Raw genomic sequence first — 20,565 nt, forward strand, 5'->3', positions numbered from 1 at the left:
TAGTAATACAATGGAAAATTTACATTCAAAGGGGAAGTTCGGTATAAACAGAAAGGCATTTGTGTGCGAGTCAGGGGCATTTAAGATCTAACCAGCCTGTAAACCAAGAACTGTGTCTGCAAAGGAAGGAACCTCATTTTGAACGCGTATGATCAAATGTGCTTTGCCTGGTGTCTGTTTAAGGTCTATGGGTTACTGTTGCCTTGGTGAAGATTTACCTGGGAGTGATTAATTTGAGGATTTTAAAAGTTATTATGGTAGTAATTTGTAGAGATGTGTATGTGTTTAATTTGTTGTTAAATTAATAAATGTTTTATTTAGTTTTATATAACAAAACCTCTTGAGGCTTGGTGGTTTTAATTCCTTAATTCAGAGCTGCATGTCAAACACACCAATTGAAAATGTAGGTTATGACAATTGTTCAAGTTTCCCTCTGGGATTTAAACAACTCAGCCTTTACCAACTACTGTGTCATAACAATCTGTGCCGGCTCTGTAAGAGCGACTCGGATAGTCCCACTACCCACCTTTTACCCATAAGCCTCAATAATCTCCTCTCTTCAGATAATTATCCAATACCCTTTGTTAAACCTCAAATGAATCTGTCACCACCACACTCTCAGGCAGTGTTTTCCAGATCCTAAACACTCACTGTTTAAAAACATTTTTCTACATGAGATCCCTGGTTCTTATGGCCAATTAACTTAAATCATACGAACATATACATTTGCAGCAGGAGTATGCCAATCGGCCTCTTGAACCTGCTCCGTCATTCAGTCACATTAAGGCTGATCGGATTGTGGCCTCAACTCCCGCCTATCCCTGGTAACTTTTGATTCCCTTGTTAGTCAAGAATCTATCTACCAATACCCTAAAAATATTCAATGACCCTGCCTCTACTGCTCCCTGGGGAAGAGGGTTCCAAAGGCTCATGCTCCTCTGAGAAAAAAATTCTCCTCATCTCTGTCTTTAATGGGAGACCCCGTATTTTTAAATGGTGTCCCCTAGTTCACTTCCTCCCATAAAGGGAAACATCTTTTCAACATCCACCCTGTCAAGTCCCCTCAAGATCTTATGTGTTTCAATAAGGTCATCTCCCATTCTTCTGAACAGGCCCAGCCTGTCCACTTTCCTCCTAAGATAACCCAGCCTCCCCCATGCCAGTATCAGTCAAGTCAACTTTCTCTGAACTGCTTCTAATGCATTTATATCCATACTTAAATAAGGAGACCAAAACTGTACACAGTGCTCCAATGTGGTCTCAACAACTGTATAACTGTAGCAAAACATCCCTATGTTTATATTCCCCTTGCAATAAATGGCAACATTCTATTTGCCTTCCTAATCACTTGCTGTACCTGCATACTAACTTTTTGTGATTCATGTACTGGGACACCCAGATCTCTCTGTGACTTAAGAGATCTGCAATCTCCTTCAATTTAGAAAACGTGCTGCTTTTCTATTGTTCCTGCCAAAGTGGACAAGTTCACATTATCCCACATTATATTCCATTTGCCAATTTTTTGCCAACTCACTTAACCTGTCAATATTCCTTTGTAGATTTTTTATGTCCTCCTCACAACTTACTTTCCTATCTTTGTCTCATTAGCAAATTTAGCAACCATGCATTCGGTCCCTTCATCCAAGTCATTGATATAAATTGTAAATAGTTGAGGCCCCAGCACTGGTCCCTGTGGCACTCCATTCATCACATCTTGCCAACCCGAAAATGACTCATTTATGCCTACTCTCTGTTTCATGTTATCTAACCAATTCACTATGCATGCTAATATGTTAACCCCTACACCATGAGCTCTTGTTTTGTGTGGTAACCTTTGATGTGGCAGCTCCTCAAATGCCTTCTGGAAATTTAAATACAGCTCATCCACAGGTTCCTCTTTATCCATGTTTGCTTTTTACTCCTTCAAAGAGCTCCAATAAATTAGTCAAACATGATTTCTCTTTCACAAAAGCATATTCATTTTGTCTGATTGCATTGAGGTTTTCTAAGTGCCCCACTATAACCTCCTTAATAATAGATTCCAGCATTTTCTCTATGAGATGTTAAGCTAACTGGCCTGTAATATCCCGCTTCCTTCCTTTCTTGAATAGAGTCATGTTCTGATGGGTCTCTTCCAGAATCTAGAGAATTTTGAAAAATTAAAACTAATATATCTACTATTTTAGCAGCCACTTCTTTCAAGACCCTAGGATGAAGTCATTCAAGACCTGGGGTCTTGTCAACTTTCAGTTCTAATAATTTCTCAGTACCCTTTCCCTGGTGATTGTAATTGTTTTAAGTTCCTCCATCCCTTTCATCTTCTGATTCACACTTAGTGCTGGGATGTTATTTGTATCCTCTACAGTGAAGAAATCTTCTTTTGTTCTTGAGCCATCCGTCAATAGGAATAGTTTCTCCCTATGTACTCCATCCAGACTGCTTATGATCTATCAAATCCCCACTCAACCTTCTCTTCTCTAAGGAGAACAGCTCCAGCTTTGCCAATCTATCCATGTAACTGAAGTCTCTTATCCCCACAGCCATTCTCGTGAATTTTTTCTGCACCCTCTCTAATGCCTTTATATCCTTCCTAACGTGTAGTGCCCAGAATTGGATACAATGCTCCAGTGTTTTATAAAGGTGCATCATAAATTCCATGCTTTTGTACTCTAGCACTCTATTTATAAAACTCTGCATCCATATGCCTTATTAAGCATTTTCTCAACCTTCCTTACCACCTTCAGCAATTTATACACATATAGCCCCAGGTCTCTCGGCTCCTGCATTCTCTTTAGAATTGCATCTTTTATTTTATATTGCCTTTTCTCGTTCTTCCTCTTAAAGTGAATTACTTCACACTTCTTGGCATTAAATTTAATCTGTCATGTGTCAACCTATTCCACCAGCCGCTTTATGTCATCATAAAGTTCACGATATTTCCAAGCCTTGTTTCACCTGCGTTCAGATCATACTTCAGTTAGGGTTTACCTGATGCTTTGTCTCCACACACGACACAGTATTCGACTGGCTGTGACCGTTGTACTTCTGTTTTTATTAACAGATGTTCTACTGCAGCTGCATCTGTCACAATCTGGAAAAAGAGGACAGTCAAAATATTACAGTAAACTTTGCAATATCCGGCACTCTACCAACTAGAAATCTCGAGTAACTGGAATTTCTGACAGCTCAATTTTTGTAAAAGCTGATCACTTACAGTGCTCAGATAATGCATTTTTTTTAAAAAAACTAATAATAACAATAGATTGTAAATCTGTAAAGTGGGTTTTAGGTTTTACATTGAAATTATTCAGTTTTGGTTACTGTGCCTGAACAAAGATATTCCGTGCCTTATCTTATGTCCAGAGTAATGTAACTCTCAATTAAATGCCATTTTGATTAACCAGGGTTACCCATTCCCCATGCATGCTGGAAAACAAAGACATTACTCTAGTAACAGGATACCAGAACAATTCACTAGGCCCTCATGGCTGCACCCTATACTACTGATGTAGGCTATAAAGGAAATAGCAGAGGCTGTCTACAACGTCTCCTTTTTAAAGTTCAATTAATTGAATTTTAAGCTCTCGACCTGCCCTACCACATGTATGATTTAAGATGAATATCTAATGAGGTACGCCTTTTAAAATAGAGGAATATAATGAGGGGCAAGTGTAGCCTTCAACCAACCATTAACTTTAGCTTCAAATGAGACCTCTTGAGACATCAGGGACATGCTAACCCTACTTGGTTGATTCAGGGAGTACAGGTTACAATGTAATGTGTTGCAACAATGAGTGGAAACTGAAATTTAGACCAGGTGTTTATTAGCCAGCCTTGCACAGAAGAATTAGGTTTAATTGGTCCAAGTGAGAGAGCCGCTAACATGTGCCTTTGTTATCCAGCCCCTGGCCTAGCTATGTGTATATATATATATATATATATATAAAAAAATATATATATATACTCATACATAAATATATATATATATGTGTGTGTGTACGTGTGTATATATATATATGTATGTGTGTGTGTGTATATATGTATATGTGTGTGTCTAGATATACATATATATATGTGTATGTATATATATGTATATATAAATATATGTATATAAAATATATATATATCTTATAGATGACAGATCTCCTGTGGGCTGCTCATGTCAATTCAATGGAATCACTGCTTATGCAATGTAGAGGATAACATGAGGATCTCTGACCTATAGCCATTGAATTTATAGAATGTATATCATTTATACATTCTATAAACTTTAATGGTGCTTTGGAGATTTAATTCTACATTTTTGTTCATTAATTTGTGCAATCTTTCTAGATATCACTTTACTTAACTCTCAGCAGTTTTAAAGATGAAGGATGCATCAATGGAAACCAGGTCACTGGCGGGAAAATGGCCAATGGAGAAACTCTGGAATTTGGGAGCACTGGAGAAAAGGTAACGGGCTTGATAGAAAAGGGAGGGTTTCCTGCAGTTTGACAGTACTACAGGGTGACTGGCTCAATTGTCTCGGTTTGAGGAGGCCCTGGAGTACTTCCATTTGGTATCATTAGATTGCAAATCTCAGGTTTGGTCAAACTGGATGATACACGAGTTATACAAATTTCATGGATTTACGCTAAATATCCTTTCATATTCAGCATGACCAGTCATTCTTTGACGTTGTTCAGTTAGTAGCACTCTCACCTCTAAGCCACAAGGTTAAAGGTTCAAGTCGCACTTCAGAACTTGAGCACAAAAATCAATGCTGACACTCCATTGCACTGGGAATGCTGTAGTGTTGGCACAGTCATGATTCAGAGAACACGTCAAACAGGCCTTCTCTGCCCTCTCCAGGTGGATGTAATAGGGAAGTTGTCCTGGTTAATATCTAACCTTCAATCAATATTACAAAAGCGGATTGCTTGGTCATTATCACAGTGGTGTTTGTGGGAACTTGTGTGCAGACCAGCTGCCATGTTTCCTACATTAGAACAATGACTACACGTCAACAAGTATATAAATGGCTGTAAAACACTGAAATATCTGGCGATCATAAAAGCATTACATCTTTCATTCTTTTCTTGAGTGCCCATTACACCTTTCATTCTTTTCTTGAGTGCCCTTACATCTTTCATTCTTTTCTTGAGTGCCCAAGACTCACTGCCCAAAATCCAAAGCAATTGAATACAATCATAGGAGGTCATGATCAAACTGTGCAGTCCCCTGGTCAGACCACACCTTAAATTCTGACTGATAAACCAAAGGGAGACCTTCAAATGCTGGGACACTGTAGAGAAGAGTCACAATGCTCATTTTTATTGTTAAGGGTCAAAGTTATAAGGAAAAAATGGAAAATTGGGCTTTTCTTCCTGAGTGGAGTTGATTATATAGAATTAAAGTATTTAGAAAGCACCTTTCACCACATCAGGGTGTCCAAAAGTGCTACACAGCCAATGAGGTACTTTTGAAATGAAGTTGTTGTAATATGGGAAATGTGACAGCAAAGTTCCCACAAGCAGCAATGAGATGAATGACCAGATAATCTGTTTTACTGATGACGCTCGTTGTGCGATAAATATTGTCTCATACAAAAGGAGAACACCCCTGCACTTCAAATAGTGCCATGGAAATTTTTACAACCATGAGGGGACTGATAGGGCCTAATTTGAAAGATTGTAAGAATATAGGTTTAGGAGGGTATTTAAGGGGATTAGTTTCAACAGGATGAAATGACTGCAGCTTTGGTTGAAATTACTGTTCTGCAAAGTCATTTGTTTTTAGGCTTCCAAACTAAACTGCTGCAGGTGGAGGACAATTAACAGTCACAAACATCCTGTTATTGTAAACGAGGGGAGGGAAGACTAGTTTGAGACATCAAGCTGTCTACATCGTTATCTCTTGTCCCTCCCTACCTATGGTCAAAGAAATCATTTCCAATTTTGAGCTTTTCTAGATAGCTGTTTAATGTCAAGTTTGCAGAACTGTAATCATATCTCTCATTTATTAAAATTATTAAAGCAAATGATACAAGATTGACATCTACCTAACAATATGGAAAGTTGCCCAGATACAGTATGTCCTATCCAAAATAAGCAGGCCAAATTAAATCCAGCCAATTACTACCCTTCAGTCTACTCTCAATCATCAGCAAAGTGATGGAAATTTCACTGATAAGGCTGTCAAAAGGCACTTATTCAGCAAAAATCTGCTCACTGATGCTAGGTTTTAGTGTCATAAGTGGGGATGTTCGCTGATGATTTCACAAGCTTCAGCACCAATCTCAACTCCTCAGGTACTGAAGCAGTCCTTTTCCAAATGCAGCAAGACCTCGACAACATTCAGGCTTGGGCAAGTAACATGTGCGCCAAAAGCACTGAGTAATGACCATCTCCAACAAAAGCAAACCTAACCATCTCCCATTGAGTCATTACCATTGCTGAATCCCCACCATCAATATCCTGGAGGTTACCATTCACCAGAAACTTAACTGGACCAGCCATATAAATACTGTGTCTACAAAAGCAAGCGAGAGGCTGGGAATTCTGTGACGAGCAACTCACCTTCTAATTTCCCAAAGCCTGTCCACCATCTAGAAGGCACAAATTAGGAGTGTGATGGAATACTCGCCACTTGCCTAGATGAGTGCAACTCCAACAACACTCAAGAAGCTTGATCCCACTCAGGATAAGGCAGCCTGTTTGATCAGCACCCATCCACCACCTTAAACATTCACTCCCTCCACTATGGGCACACAGTGGCAGCAATGTATACCGTCTACAAGATGCAAGCAAGGCTCCTTCAATTGCACCGTCCAAACTGCAACCTCTACCGCCTAGAAGATTGAAGGTGACATACACATGGGAATACCACCACCTGCAAATACTCCTCCAAGTCACACACCATCGAACTATATCGCCGTTTCTTCACTGCGGATGGGTCAAAATCCATCTCTAACAACATTTTCGGTGTACCTACACCACAAAGACTACAGCGATTCAAGGAGGTGACATCACCTTTCATGGGCAATTAGAATGGGCAACAAATGTTGTCCTTGCTAATGATGCCCACATCCCATGAACAAAAAAAAAGTTAGGATTTCTTTACAGATTGATTGGGCTTTAGTTCATGGTCTCCAGTAACTGCAAAAACAAAAGAAGCTTGTGCTGAGGTCAAGAACATAGAAACTAGGAACAGGAGTAGGCCATTCGGCCCTTTGAGCCTGCTCCACCATTCATTATGATCATGGCTGATCATCCAACTCAATAGCCTGCTCCTGCTTTCTCCCCATACCCTTTGATCCCTTTCACCCCAAGAGCTATATCTAACTCCTTCTTGAAAACATACAATGTTTTGGTTTCAACTACTTTCTGTGGTAACGAATTCCACAGGCTCACTACTCTCTGGGTGAAGAAATTTCTCCTCATAGAAACAGAAACAGAAAATAAGAGGAGTAGGCCATTCAGCCCTTCAAGCCTGCTCCGTCATTCTTCATGATCATGGCTGATCATCCAACTCAATAGCCTGCTCCTGCTTTCTCCCTATATCCTTTGATCCCTTTTGCCCCAAGAGCTATATCTAACTCCTTCTTGAAAATAGTCAGACTCAATACAAAACCATTGGCAATTTCTTTCATCGTTACAGGATTGTCACCCACATTACAATGCAGTAATGGGAGGCTCCACTGTATTAGCTTGTAATTGGGCACCAACAAGCTGAAGCTTTCACACAACATCTTGTGTCCACAGCATAAACCAGTATAGATTCACTGACGGAACATGGATGAATATGGGGTAATTACTATACCCCAGATCAAATTTAAGACATAGTACCACAATAAAGGTACCTCCTTGCCCATTGATTGGGCAAGAGAACAGAGATAAGGGGCTCATAAAACAGTTCTGGGCCTGGACATGTACGAATGACCCTATGATTCAACAAAATGGGGAGATTATTAGGAAAAACTTTCCAACAATTCCATTCTGTAGTGTATAATCTAGGGCCCTTGAAAGGGGTGAGGAAGGTGCATGGGAGAATGTCACGGCTTCTACCAAAGGAGAAAACAGGTAATAGGGCACAGAATCAACATGCTCAAAGGTATTAGGACTGGTATTAGGAAGCTCACAGTGCATGATCATTACATGGAGTTGACGCACTGATAGAATAGTGGAGGCAAATAAGTTGGTGCCATTTAAAAAAGGCAACTGGATGTTTCGAAGGGAAGAATGTGAGGTCTGTCCTGATTGATGTATTAAGAAGGGCTGAATGAGGTCTTCATTCGTAATAGTCTTATCATGGTCAAGCCCTGATTTTTTTTAATTCATTCACAGGATGTGGGCTTCGCTGTGTGGGCCAGCATTTATTGCCCATCCACAGTTGCACTTGAGAAGGTGGTGGTGAGCTGCCTTCTTGAACCGCTGCAGTCCATGTGGTATAGGTACACCCACAGCACTTTTAGGAAGGGAGTTCCAGGATTTTGACCCAGCAACAGTGATGGAATGGCAATATATTTCCAAGTCAGGATGGTGAATGACTTGAAGGGGAACTTCTAAGTGTTAGTGCTCCCATGCATCTGCTGTCCTTGTCCTTCAAGATGGCAGTGGTCATGAATTTGGAAGGTACTGTCAAAGAAGCCTTGGTGAATTGCTGCAGTGCATCTTGTAGATGGTACACACTGCTGCTACTGTGCGTCAATGGTGGAGGGAGTGAATGTGGTGCCAATAAAGCGGGCTGCTATGTCCTGGATGGTGTCAAGCTTCTTGAATATTGTGGGAGCTGCACTCATCCAGGCAAGTGGGGAGTATTCGACCATGCTCCTGACTTGTGCATTGTAGATGGTGGACAGGCTTTGGGGAGTCAGGTGGTGAGTCACTTGTCGCACAATTCCTAGCTTCTGACCTGCTCTTGTAGCCATAGTATTTATATGGCTAGTCCAGTTCAGTTTCTGGTCAATGGTAAACCCCCCCCGACCCGATGTTGATAGTGGAGGATTCAGTGATGGGTAATGCCACTGAACATCAAGGGATGATGGTTGGGTTCTCTCTTGTTGGAGATGGTCATTGCTTGACACTTGTGTGGTGCGAATGTTGCTTGCCATTTATCAGCCTAAGCCTGGATATTGTTCAGGTCTTGCTCCATTTGAACATGGACTGCTTCAGTATCTGAGGAGTCACAAATGGTGCTGAATATAGTGCAATCATCAGTGAACATCCCCACTTCTGATCTTATGATGGAAGGAAGGTCATTGATGAAGCAGCTGAAGATGGTTAGGCCGAGGACACTACCCTGAGGAACTCCTGCAGATGTCCTGCAGCTCAGATGACTGACCTCCAACAACCACAACCATCTTCCTTTGTGCTAGGTATGACTCCAACCAGCCGAGAGCTTTCCTCTGATTCCCAGTGACTCTAGTTTTGCTAGGGCTCCTTGATGCCACACTGGGTCAAATGCTGCCTTGATATCAAGGACAGTCACTCTCACCTCACTTCGGGAGTTTAGCTCTTTTGTCCATGTTTAATCAAGGCTATAATGAGGTCAGGAGCTGAATGGACCTGGCGGAACCCAAACTAGACATCAGTGAGCAGGTTATTGCTAAGGAAGTGCCACTTGATTGCACTGTTGATGACCCCTTCCATTACTTTACTGATGATCAAGGGTAGACCAATGGGGCGGTAAATGGCTCGCTTGGATTTGTCCTATTTTTTGTGTACAGGACATACTTGGGCAATTTTCCACATAGTCAGGTAGATGCCAGTGTTGTAGCTGTACTGGAACAGCTTGGCTAGGGATGCAGCACTTTCTAGAGCACAAGCCTTCAGTACTATTGCTAGAATATTGTCAGGCCCCATAGCCTTTGCAGTATCTAGAGCCTTCAGCTGTTTCTTGATACCATGTGGAGTGAATTGAGTTGGCTGAAGACTGACATCTGTGATGCTGGGGACCTCCAGAGGAGGCTGAGATGGATCATCCACTTGGCACTTCTGCTGAAGATTGTAGCAAATGCTTCAGCCTTATCTTTTGCACTGATGTGCTGGGCTCCTCCATCATTGAGGATGGGGATACTCCTCCTCCTGTGAGTTGTTTAATTGACCACCATCATTCATGACTGGATGTGGTAGGACTGCAGAGCTTAGATCTGATCTGTTGGTTGTGGGATCGCTTAGCCCTGTCTATCACTTGCTGCTTATGCTGTTTGGCATGCAAGTAGTCCTGTGTTATAGCTTCACCTGGTTGACACTTCATTTTTAGGTATGCCTGGTGCTGCTCCTGGCATGCCCTCCTGCGCTCTTCATTGAGCCAAGGTTGATCTGCTGGCTTGATGGTAATGGTAGAGTGGGGGATATGCCGGGCCATGAGGTTACAGATTGTGTTCGAGTACAATTCTGCTGCTGCTGATGGCCCACAGCGCCTCATGGATGCGCAGTCTTGAGTTGCTAGATCTGTTCAAAATCTATCCCATTTAGCATGGTGGCAGTGCCACACATCATGATGGAGTGTATTCTCAATGTGAAGGCGGGACTTGGTCTCCACAACTACTGTGCGGTGGTCTTTCCTACCGATACAGTCATGGACAGATGCATCTGCTGCAGGCAGATTGGTAGGATGAGGTCAAGTATGTTTTTCCCTCTTGTTGGTTCCCTCAGTGCTTCCTCCATGTGGTGTTCAACATGGAGGAGCACTGATTCATCACTGAAGGAGGGTGGTACGTGGTAATCAGCAGGAGGTTTCCTTGCCCATGTTTGACCTGATGCCATGAGACTTCATGGGGTCTGGAGTCAGTGTTATAACATATACCAGGCATGTTATCTTATCCAATATACTTCTAGAACTACAGTTCATGCTACATGCCTTGACCCTGAGACAACAACACTCATCAAATATGTAATGAAATCAACCGGATGAAAGGTTAAGCTATTCTTCTTATATACACTGAGTAGGAAATGATTTCATCAATTTTCTTTGTGGAAATGAAGATTAATTGAAGATAGCCAATGTTTTGATGTCATATTCTCGTGTCCATGTTTCCATGAAGACCTTGCTCCTAATAAATCAGTCATTCTTTGCAGAAAAATGAATTATTCAATGATTCAAATAAATGAATGCAGATAACAGGCATAGTGGGAGTTTAGGGCTGAGGTTAAATGTGAATGCTTTGTTACTTCATATCCTGTATTTCAGAAAGCCTGTTGGTGAGGCACAGAACTGGAGTCAATCTTTACACTCTTAATATGTATTTACAGAGTTACACATGACAACCACAGTTGCAGTCAGTTTATTTATAGGGGCACATGTGGATCCCTCGTTAATGCCCACCACCTGCATGAAATTAAATACAACTTAAGATTCCCTTATCTCTTAAAATAAAAACCTAAATTTCAAAACAAATTAAATCAATTAGCTCTGTACTCTGTACAAAGCTTTGCATTGTGAGATGCCCCTTCTCTATGACCCTTAACAATTTCTTCGTACATATTCTTATTCTTGTCTAAAAAAAATCACACAGTCAACGATTTGCATCCACCCGTTTAATTTTAGAGATTTCCATTCTCTCCAGTATTTGTTTCAAACTAGTAGGGTCAATCTGTAACATTTTCTCATTCATAACTTTCATAGAACTTACATTATTCCACAATGAACGATAATCCACATAACATATAATTATATAATTTTCAGTATGCCCTTTGTACAGAACCTTATTTAAAATATTTGATAAATGGAATCCCACATCCATTTGCACCATAAGAATCAATGTTTCAGCAGCTAAAGCACTTTTTATTTCTTAGTTTACCCATCTAAATGGCTACATTTCCCACTTTCACCCATAGGCTATACTATGAAACCAGCTGCACTGAAATGCCCATCAGGAAGGTTAGCATGTGAAACATCGCCATAAGTGTTCTTTGTGTCACCTAAGGATGGGAACTTAAGTTTGAAATTTTCCGGATTCAATTTTTAAAATTTTTATTTACCCATAGGACATTCTCAACTTTAAGTGTTTCATTATAGCACTTAACTGCAAACATTAAAGCAAGCGTCTGGTCCAGTCTCAGTCCACAACCAGTTCAACTGACCAATCAAGTCCTGCAACTGCTCTGTCTCTTCTATTGATGTAGCATTATCTTTCTATGATGTCCTAGTCTGATTAACTGGGATAGGAGTAACACTCTCTAAATAGAATTGCTGATTTCAAGTTATTCATACTTAAGCCAATAGTAGCACAAAATCCTGCTCAATGGAGTACTGCTGGACAGGATACATAATAATTGTGGAATTTGGGAGAGATGGAATTTTGAGAGTTGAACTCTTTCTAAAATTAAGTCAAGTTTGCATTTAATATTTAACTCAAATTTAACATTAAGTTGTACATTTTTCCAGTCTTAGTGATAAACAAGTTGCCTCTAGCTTCAGCTCTGCATTTTAGTTCACTGGATGGTTAGTTAGAACTGGTTCCCTCGTCAGCAGTCCTGGCTCAGGTCTCAGGAAATTCAGCTAGTAGAAATCCAGGAGGTTTTGCTAGTGCACAAAGTCCAACTCGACAGAGTACTGCGAGACAGTGTACTTAACTTAACTCACGGAATTTAGGAGAGGGGACAGTGAAGGAAGAGGCACTGTTTTGGTCATTTATGGAACAAGGAGTGATCAGAGAGAGTGAATAAGGGACAGCGAGAACTCAGAGCTCAAATTCAGAGGCATTAACTAGGTAAACAGGTAGTTGACTGGTTGGTGAATTTCAAGGTTACTTATTTTCTCTAAACTGGAACAGCAGTTTAAACTAGTACCAAGGCAGTACAAGAATGACATAAAATTTATAGCTTAACCAGTTAAACTACTTCATATAACTACAAAGAATTCTTCCAATCCCAGCCCCAGCCGTGTATTCACTACACCCCCTGACCTTCCCCTCTCCGATTCTGAACGTTCAGTGTTCAGCAAAGGACTTAGTTTCATACCCCTACGCCCTCACCTTAATGAATTTCGGGCTCGGCACGATGCTGAACTCTTCTTCCACCGTCTTCGTCTCTGGGCTCACTTCTTTGGGCAGGAGTCCTCTCCCCGTTCAACGGATCCTTTCAACCACCTCCAATATTCTCCCTCCACCTGGACCCCTCCCTCTGGATTCTTACCTTCTCTTGATCTTTTCATTGAGAACTGTCGACGCGACATTAGTCGTCTCAATTTCTCTGCTCCTCTCACACATTCTAACCTCTCTCTCGCTGAACTTACTGCACTCCATTCTCTCAGGTCCAACCCTGACATCGTCATCAAACCCGCTGACAAGGGTGGCGCACTGACCTCTACCTCACGGAGGCTGAGCGTCAACTCACAGACACTTCCTCCTAACGCTCCCTGGGCCATGACCCCACCACTGAACATCAAGCCTTTGTTTCCAGGACTGTCACTGACCTCATATCCTCTGGGGATCTTCCTCCCACAGCTTCCAACCTGATAGTCGCCCAACCTCGGATGGCCCACTTCTACCTCCTACCCAAAATCCACAAACAGAACTGTCCCGGTAGACCGATCGTCTCAGCTTGCTCCTGCCCCACAGAACTCATTTCTCGATATTTTTACTCCCTTCTCTCTCCCCTTGTCCAGTCCCTCCCCACCTACATCCGTGATTCCTCTGCCACCTTACGTCACATCAACAATTTCCAGTTCCCTGGCCCCAACCGCTTCCTCTTCACCATGGAAGTCCAATCCCTCTACACCTCCATCCCCCACCAGGATAGTCTGAGGGCCCTTAGCTTCTTCCTCGAACAGAGGCCCGAACAATCCACATCCACCACTACTCTCCTCCGTCTGGCTGAACTTGTTCTCACGCTGAACAATTTCTCCTTAAACTCCTCTCACTTCCTCCAAATAAAAGGTGTGGCTATGGGTACCCGCATGGGCCCCAGCTATGCCTGTCTCTTTATGGGGTATGTGGAACATTCCTTGTTCCAGTCCTACTCCGGCCCCCTTCCACAACTCTTTCTCCGGTACATCGATGATTACTTCGGAGCTGCTTCGTGCTCCTGTCAGGACTTGGAAAAATTTATTAATTTTGCTTCCAATCTCCAACCCTCCATCATTTTCACGTGGTCCGTCTCTGACACTTCCCTTCCCTTCCTTGACCTCGCTGTCTCAATCTCTGGTGATAGACTGTCCACCAATATCCATTACAAGCCTACCGACTCCCACAGCTACCTTGACTACAGCTCCTCACACCCAGCTTCCTGTAAGGACTCCATCCCATTCTCTCAGTTCCTTCGCCTCCATTGCATCTGTTCCGATGATGCTACCTTCAAAAACAGTTCCTCTGACATGTCCTCCTACTTCCTTAACCGAGGTTTTCCACCCACGGTCGTTGACAGGGCCCTCAACCGTGTCCGGCCCATCTCCCGCACATCAGCCCTCATGCCTTCTCCTCCCTCCCAAAAACATGATAGGGTCCCCCTTGTCCTCACTTATCACCCCACCAGCCTCCGCATTCGAAGGATCATCCTCCGCCATTTCCGCCAACTCCGGCATGATGCCACCACCAAACACATCTTCTCTTCACCCCCACTTTCGGCATTCCGTAGGGATCGTTCCCTCCGGGACACCCTGGTCCACTCCTCCATCACCCCCTACTCCCCAACGCCCACCTATGGCACCACCCCATGCCCACGCAAAAGATGTAACACCTGCCCCTTCACTTCCACTCTCCTCACCGTCCAAGGGCCCAAACACTCCTTTCAAGTGAGGCAACATTTCACTTGCATTTCCCCCAACTTAGTCTACTGCATTCGTTGCTCCCAATGCGGTCTCCTCTACATTGGAGAGACCAAACGTAAACTGGGTGACCGCTTTGCAGAACACCTGCGGTCTGTCCGCAAGAATGACTCAAACCTCCCTGTCGCTTGCCATTTCAACACTCCACCCTGCTCTCTTGCCCACATGTCTGTCCTTGGCTTGCTGTATTGTTCCAGTGAAGCCCAACGCAAACTGGAGGAACAACACCTCATCTTCTGACTAGGCACTTTACAGCCTTCCAGACTGAATATTGAATTCAACAACTTTAGGTCTTGACCTCCCCACTCCATCCCCACCCCCTTTCTGTTTCTTCCCCCTTCCTTTTGTTTTTTTTCAATAAATTATATAGATTTTTCTTTTTCCCACCTATTTCCATTATTTTAAAATATTTTTAAATCTTTTATGCTCCCCCCACCCCCACTAGAGCTATACCTTGAGTGCCCTACCATCCATTCTTATTTAGCACATTCGTTTAGATAATATCACCAACTTCGACACCTATGTGTCCTTTTGTTCTGCTGTCTGTGACATCTTTTAATGATCTGCTTCTATCACTGCTTTTGCCTACAACCACACCACCCCTCTCCACTTCTCTCCCCCAACCCCCCCCCCACCACCTTAAACCAGCTTATATTTCACCCCTTCCTGGGATTCGCCTAGTTCTGTCGAAGGGTCATGAGGACTCAAAACGTCAACTCTTTTCTTCTCCGCCGATGCTGCCAGACCTGCTGAGTTTTTCCAGGTAATTCTGTTTTTGTTTTGTATTTCCAGCATCCGCAGTTTTTTGTTTTTAAGAATTTTTGAGTGCTATTTCTCACCACAAAACCTAATTAGTTCAAGAAAATAAAGATGGCACAGCAGGTGATGTGTTGTAGCTGTAGCAAGTAGGTGCCGGTGGACACTAGTATGATCCACAGCAACCAGATCTGCAATAAATATTGATAGCTTGAGGAATTTCAGCTCAGAGTTGATGAATTGGAGTCTGAGGTTAAAACTCTGCAATTCATCAAGAAGAGGGAAAGTTACCTGGACACTTTGTTCCAGGAGGTAGTCACAGCTCTTAGGCTAGCTTCTTCAAATTTTGGTACATGGTCAGAGACCTGAGAGCGTGATCACAACTAAGGCTGGTCTAGGAAAGCCAGAAATGGAGGGGCCTCAGCCCTTGCACTTGTCCAGCAAGTTTGAGATTCTTTCAACCCGTGTGGATGAAAGTGGGGATTCCAAGGAGATTGAGCAAACTGACCACAGCACTGTGATACATGAGAGCCGTTCAAGTGGGGGGAATAAAAAGGAATGCAGTAGTTGTGGGGGACAGCATTATTTGGAGAGTAGACACTATTCTCTGCAGATGAGAGTGAGGGTCCTAAAGGCAGTGTTGGCTGCCTGATGTCAGGGTTAAGGACATCTCTTCAGGGCTGGAGAGGAACTTGAAGTGGAAGGGAAAGGATCCAGTTGTCATGGTTCATGCGGGTCCCAATGACATAGTTAGGTTTAAGAAAAAACTTCTGCTGAGGGAGTATAAGCAGCTAGGGGCTAAATAAAAAAAACGCAGAACCACAAAGGTAATAATCTCTGGATTACTACCTAATTCATTATTGAGTCTTGGAGCTCAGCCAAAGATTCATAATGAGGCCATCAGTGAGCTGTATCAAGAGAAACAGATGGTCAGGTTCTGTTTCTCCAAGGGTCTGTTTTTGCAAGTGAAAGTGAAGTGTTTGCTTTAATCAACTGACATCTTTATGAGGTTATAATGAGTTATTCTTTCTTTGAACTCTTTCTTTCAATGTCTATATAGTTATTTGGACATGATTAAAAGGTGTGAAGTGTGGTAAAACTTCTGTTATTGGGTTGTAACAGGAGTAGTTTTTTTTTAAAGAAGATTTCTGAATGGGTGTTTTTATCAAATGCATTTCAAGACCTGCCACTGTTACTATATGGCTCATTCCATGGTGCACACTGGGTGAGAGTACACGGGGGATATAGAGGGGCCATGGAAGGGCATGGGTAAGACCTTTGGAACATACCTTTCAAAAGATTCCAGAATCCAGATTATGATTCAAGAGTCCTCCAAGAGGCTGTGAAACACATGTCGAGAAAAGGCCCTGAAGAAATCATTTGACTCGAAACGTTAAATGTTTCTATCTCCACAGATACTGCTAGACTTTTCTTTCCCTGCACTTAAAGTTTTTATTTCAGGTTTCCAGCATCCAAAGTATTTTTGATTTTATTTTATTATAAAGGAAGATGGTTGTGGCTGTTGGAGGTCAATCATTTCAGTACCAGGGCATCACTGCAGGAGCTCCTCAGGATAGTGTCCTAGGCCAACCTTCCTCAGTGCTTCAATGACCTTCCCTCCATCATAAGGTCAGAAATGGGAATGTGCACTGATGTTCGGCACCATTTGCAAACCCTAAGATACTGAAGCAGTCCTTATCCATGCAGCAAGACCCATACCATTCGCAACTCCTCACATGTTAATTGTATAAGTTAAGGCTAAGAGTCCACAAGTGGAGGGCACTCATTGGATAATAACTTGTACACATAAAAAGAGACACTTCCAAGTATCATCCAACAGAGGTCAAGTGCTGGTCATAAACCAACTGAGGGCCGCAATGTTGTGGTACTGGTTGGTCATTTTGATCCCTGCCCAGGAGTTTGTCACTAAGTTACAGAAGAAGATCATTGACTTCTGGGGCAAAAAGATGCATCGAGTTGCTGAGGTACTGAGACTCCTGCTTAGGAAGGGTGGTCACAGCTTGACCCTGGGTTCTGAAACCGCCCCACGGGAACCTTAGTCCCACAATTTCAGTCATCTCAATTTTGCACGGAGGGGTTTCCTGTTTGGTCTGCTGCTACACACCCTCCACTTCCTCACCCTTATATTCATCCAGAAATGCCATGGTGTTCCATCCTGCCATCTGGTTTAGGTGGGGACCCCCGGTGAGAGGCTCTCTACATGGAGAACTCCCCTTTTCCATTGGGGGTTTGGCGTGGAGGGTGTTACACGCAGCAGTCCCATGCATTAGAAAATTAAGATGGTTCACAGACTCCCAGGTCGCCCATATTTTCTGCAGCCTTGAGGAGTCTGAGTTCCACAAATATTTAGGTAGCTTGAGGTTGCAGCCTCTGTTTCATTATTTGTTCCTCAAGTTTTGGTTACACATCAGCCCCAGGCTCCTGATCTTTGGTCACCCAGTGCAGAGGGAGGTGGGCAGGGCGGAGGGCCTCTTTGTTGACCTGTTCCTGGTCCTGGCCAAGGTGGGCATTAACAGGTCCAAGCAGCAGGCAGTTGGTGGGAAGGGGGGGGGGGGTGTCATTTGACCCAACTGTCTGCCTCTCTCCCGCGGCTAAATCCGGGCCTGGATGTCCCTGGAGAGGCGTATGCTTGATGCCTTCCTCGACTGGTGGGCACCGCAGGGGCTGGAGTGCATTCTCCCCCTTCCAAATGTAATTTTCATTTAATTTGTTAAGTTTCCTTTGAAGTTTTACTTTTGTTACAGTGTCCCTTTAAGGGGCTGTTATCTTTTAATTTGTTTATTAGTTAATATGTTTATTTGGTATACACTTATTGACACTGGTGTTAGGTTACAGAGTTGGGAGCTATGCATTGGTAATGTCTCACAATGTGGATTGATTTCTGGCCACTTTCACCAACTGGCTATAAGAAATTTAACATCACATATTGAAGCAGTCAGTGTCCATACGCAGTAAGACCTGACAACTTTCAGACTTGGGCTGATAAGAGGCAAGTAAAGTCCCCCACTTCACCGACTGGCTACAAGAAGTTTAACATGATAGCAGAGAATGGTTGCCCAAGGGTGAAGGTTTGAAACTAAGGATTTTTTTTAAAAATGGAAGATCACAATCTGAGTAGCTTTTGTGAAGAATGCATGAAAGTAAGTATACATTGTTGGGCTATGATCACCCACTGATGTTCTCAGAGTCTGAACCTTATGACCAGTAGAAGAACAAAGTGGATATGTGGACACCAGTTATGTCCCTACCAAAGAGGAAAGAAAGACTCCATTGTCACTCTTAATAAAAGTAAAATCAGAAGTGAAGCACTTTGAGAGTTGGAAGCCTATCAGTTCAATGCTGAGGAAGGTTTGTCTCTTCTATCAGGTTTCATGGGTGAAATTTACCTGAAAGATGATCTATTGCTTGCCTATGAGGCAAGCCACAGCAGACGTCAGGATTGGGGCAGAAATGGTAGGCGAAGAGTCAACAGGTGCTTCAGATGTGACTCAAAATATACAATGAACTGTCCAAAGCAAAACAGCAGGGTTCTCGAAATGACACATGAGGCAGAGAATTCTGAGGCTCAAGGTGACGATGGTGTTGATCAGCCTGAAGCAACCGCGCTAGTCACAAGAAGCTTTAGTCCAGTGATGAATATATTAGTTGTAGATTAATTTAACTCTGCATTGTTAACAATGATTGCACCTCTTCAGTGTGTGGAACAGATTGGCTAAAGCATTATTTAGATTCACTCAGTAGTGAGGATCAACGCAAGGTCAGTGATACAGAAGTTTTACTTGTTTTAGGTTGGGGATCACAATACACTGAGGTCACTAAAAAGAGTGATGATTACATGCAAAATAGCTGGAGTAAGCTGTCGCATTAACATAAGAACTAGGAGCAGGAGTAGGCAGTTCAGCCCCTCGAGCCTGCCCCGCCATTCATTACAATCATGGCTGATCTCATTTTGGCCTCAACTCCAATTTCCCACTCTCTCCCCATAACCTTTCAACCCATTACTAATTAAAAATCTATCTCCTCCTTAAATTTATTCAGCGTTCCGGCATCTACTGCACTCTGCGGTAGTGGATTCCACAGATTCACAACCCTTTGAGGAAAGTGATTCCTCCTCATCTCTGATTTAAGTCTACCCCTTAGCCTAAAACTATGGCCTCTCATTCTAGAATGCCCAACAAGGGGAAACATCTGCTCCACGTCTACTTTGTCTATCCCCTTGAGCATTTTATATACCTCAATTAGATCTCCTCTCATCCTTCTAAACTATAGCGAGTATAGGCCTGAATTGCTCAATCTCTCCTCATAAGACAAGCCCTGCATCTCTGGAATCAATCTAGTGAACCTTCTCTGAACTGCCTCCAGTGCAACAACTTCCTCAAGTAAGGAGACCAAAACTGTGCACAGTACTCCAGGTGCGGTCTCACCAATGCCTTGTACAGTTGCAACAACACTTCCCTATTTTTATACTCTATTCCTTTAGCAATAAATCCCAAAATTCCATTTGCCTTCCTTATTACCTGCTGTACCTGCATACTAGTTTTCAGCGATTCATGCACGAGATCATCCAGATCCCTCTGCACTGAAGCATTCTGAAGTTTCTATCCATTTAAATAATAAGTTGCCTTTTTATTCTTCCGACTAAAATGGATAACCTCACACTTATCCACGTTAAACTCCATCTGCCAAATTTTGGCCCATTCACCTAACTTGTCCATATCCATTTGTAAATTTCTTATTTCTTCATTGCAACTTACTTTCCCACCTATTTTGGTGCCATCTGCAAGTTTCGCTATAGTATCTTCTTTCCCTGAATCCAAGTCATTAACATAGATTGTAAATAGTTGGGGCCCAAGGACCAAACCCTGTGGCATCTCACTGGTTACAGTTTGCCATCCAGAAAAAGACCCATTTATCCCGACTCTCTGCTTTCTGTTGGTCAGCCAATTCTCTATCCAAGTTAAATATATTAGCCCTAACACTGTGTGATCTTATCTTATCTTGTGTATTAATCTTTTGTGCAGCACCTTATCAAAGGCCTTC

General features: G+C 42.7%; 1 protein-coding gene across 1 annotated transcript in view; it reads right to left on the reverse strand.

Moving 5' to 3' along the window:
• Positions 1 to 20,565, reverse strand: part of nr2c2 (nuclear receptor subfamily 2, group C, member 2) — a 347,317-nt gene that overhangs the window by 281,354 nt on the left and 45,398 nt on the right. The window contains exon 4 of the mRNA XM_041191833.1: positions 2,989 to 3,091. Coding sequence (XP_041047767.1) covers positions 2,989 to 3,091 — 103 coding nt within the window. The remainder of the gene's footprint in view (positions 1 to 2,988; positions 3,092 to 20,565) is intronic.

The sequence above is a fragment of the Carcharodon carcharias genome, chromosome 7 (assembly GCF_017639515.1).
Source record: "Carcharodon carcharias isolate sCarCar2 chromosome 7, sCarCar2.pri, whole genome shotgun sequence".
NCBI lineage: Eukaryota > Metazoa > Chordata > Chondrichthyes > Lamniformes > Lamnidae > Carcharodon > Carcharodon carcharias.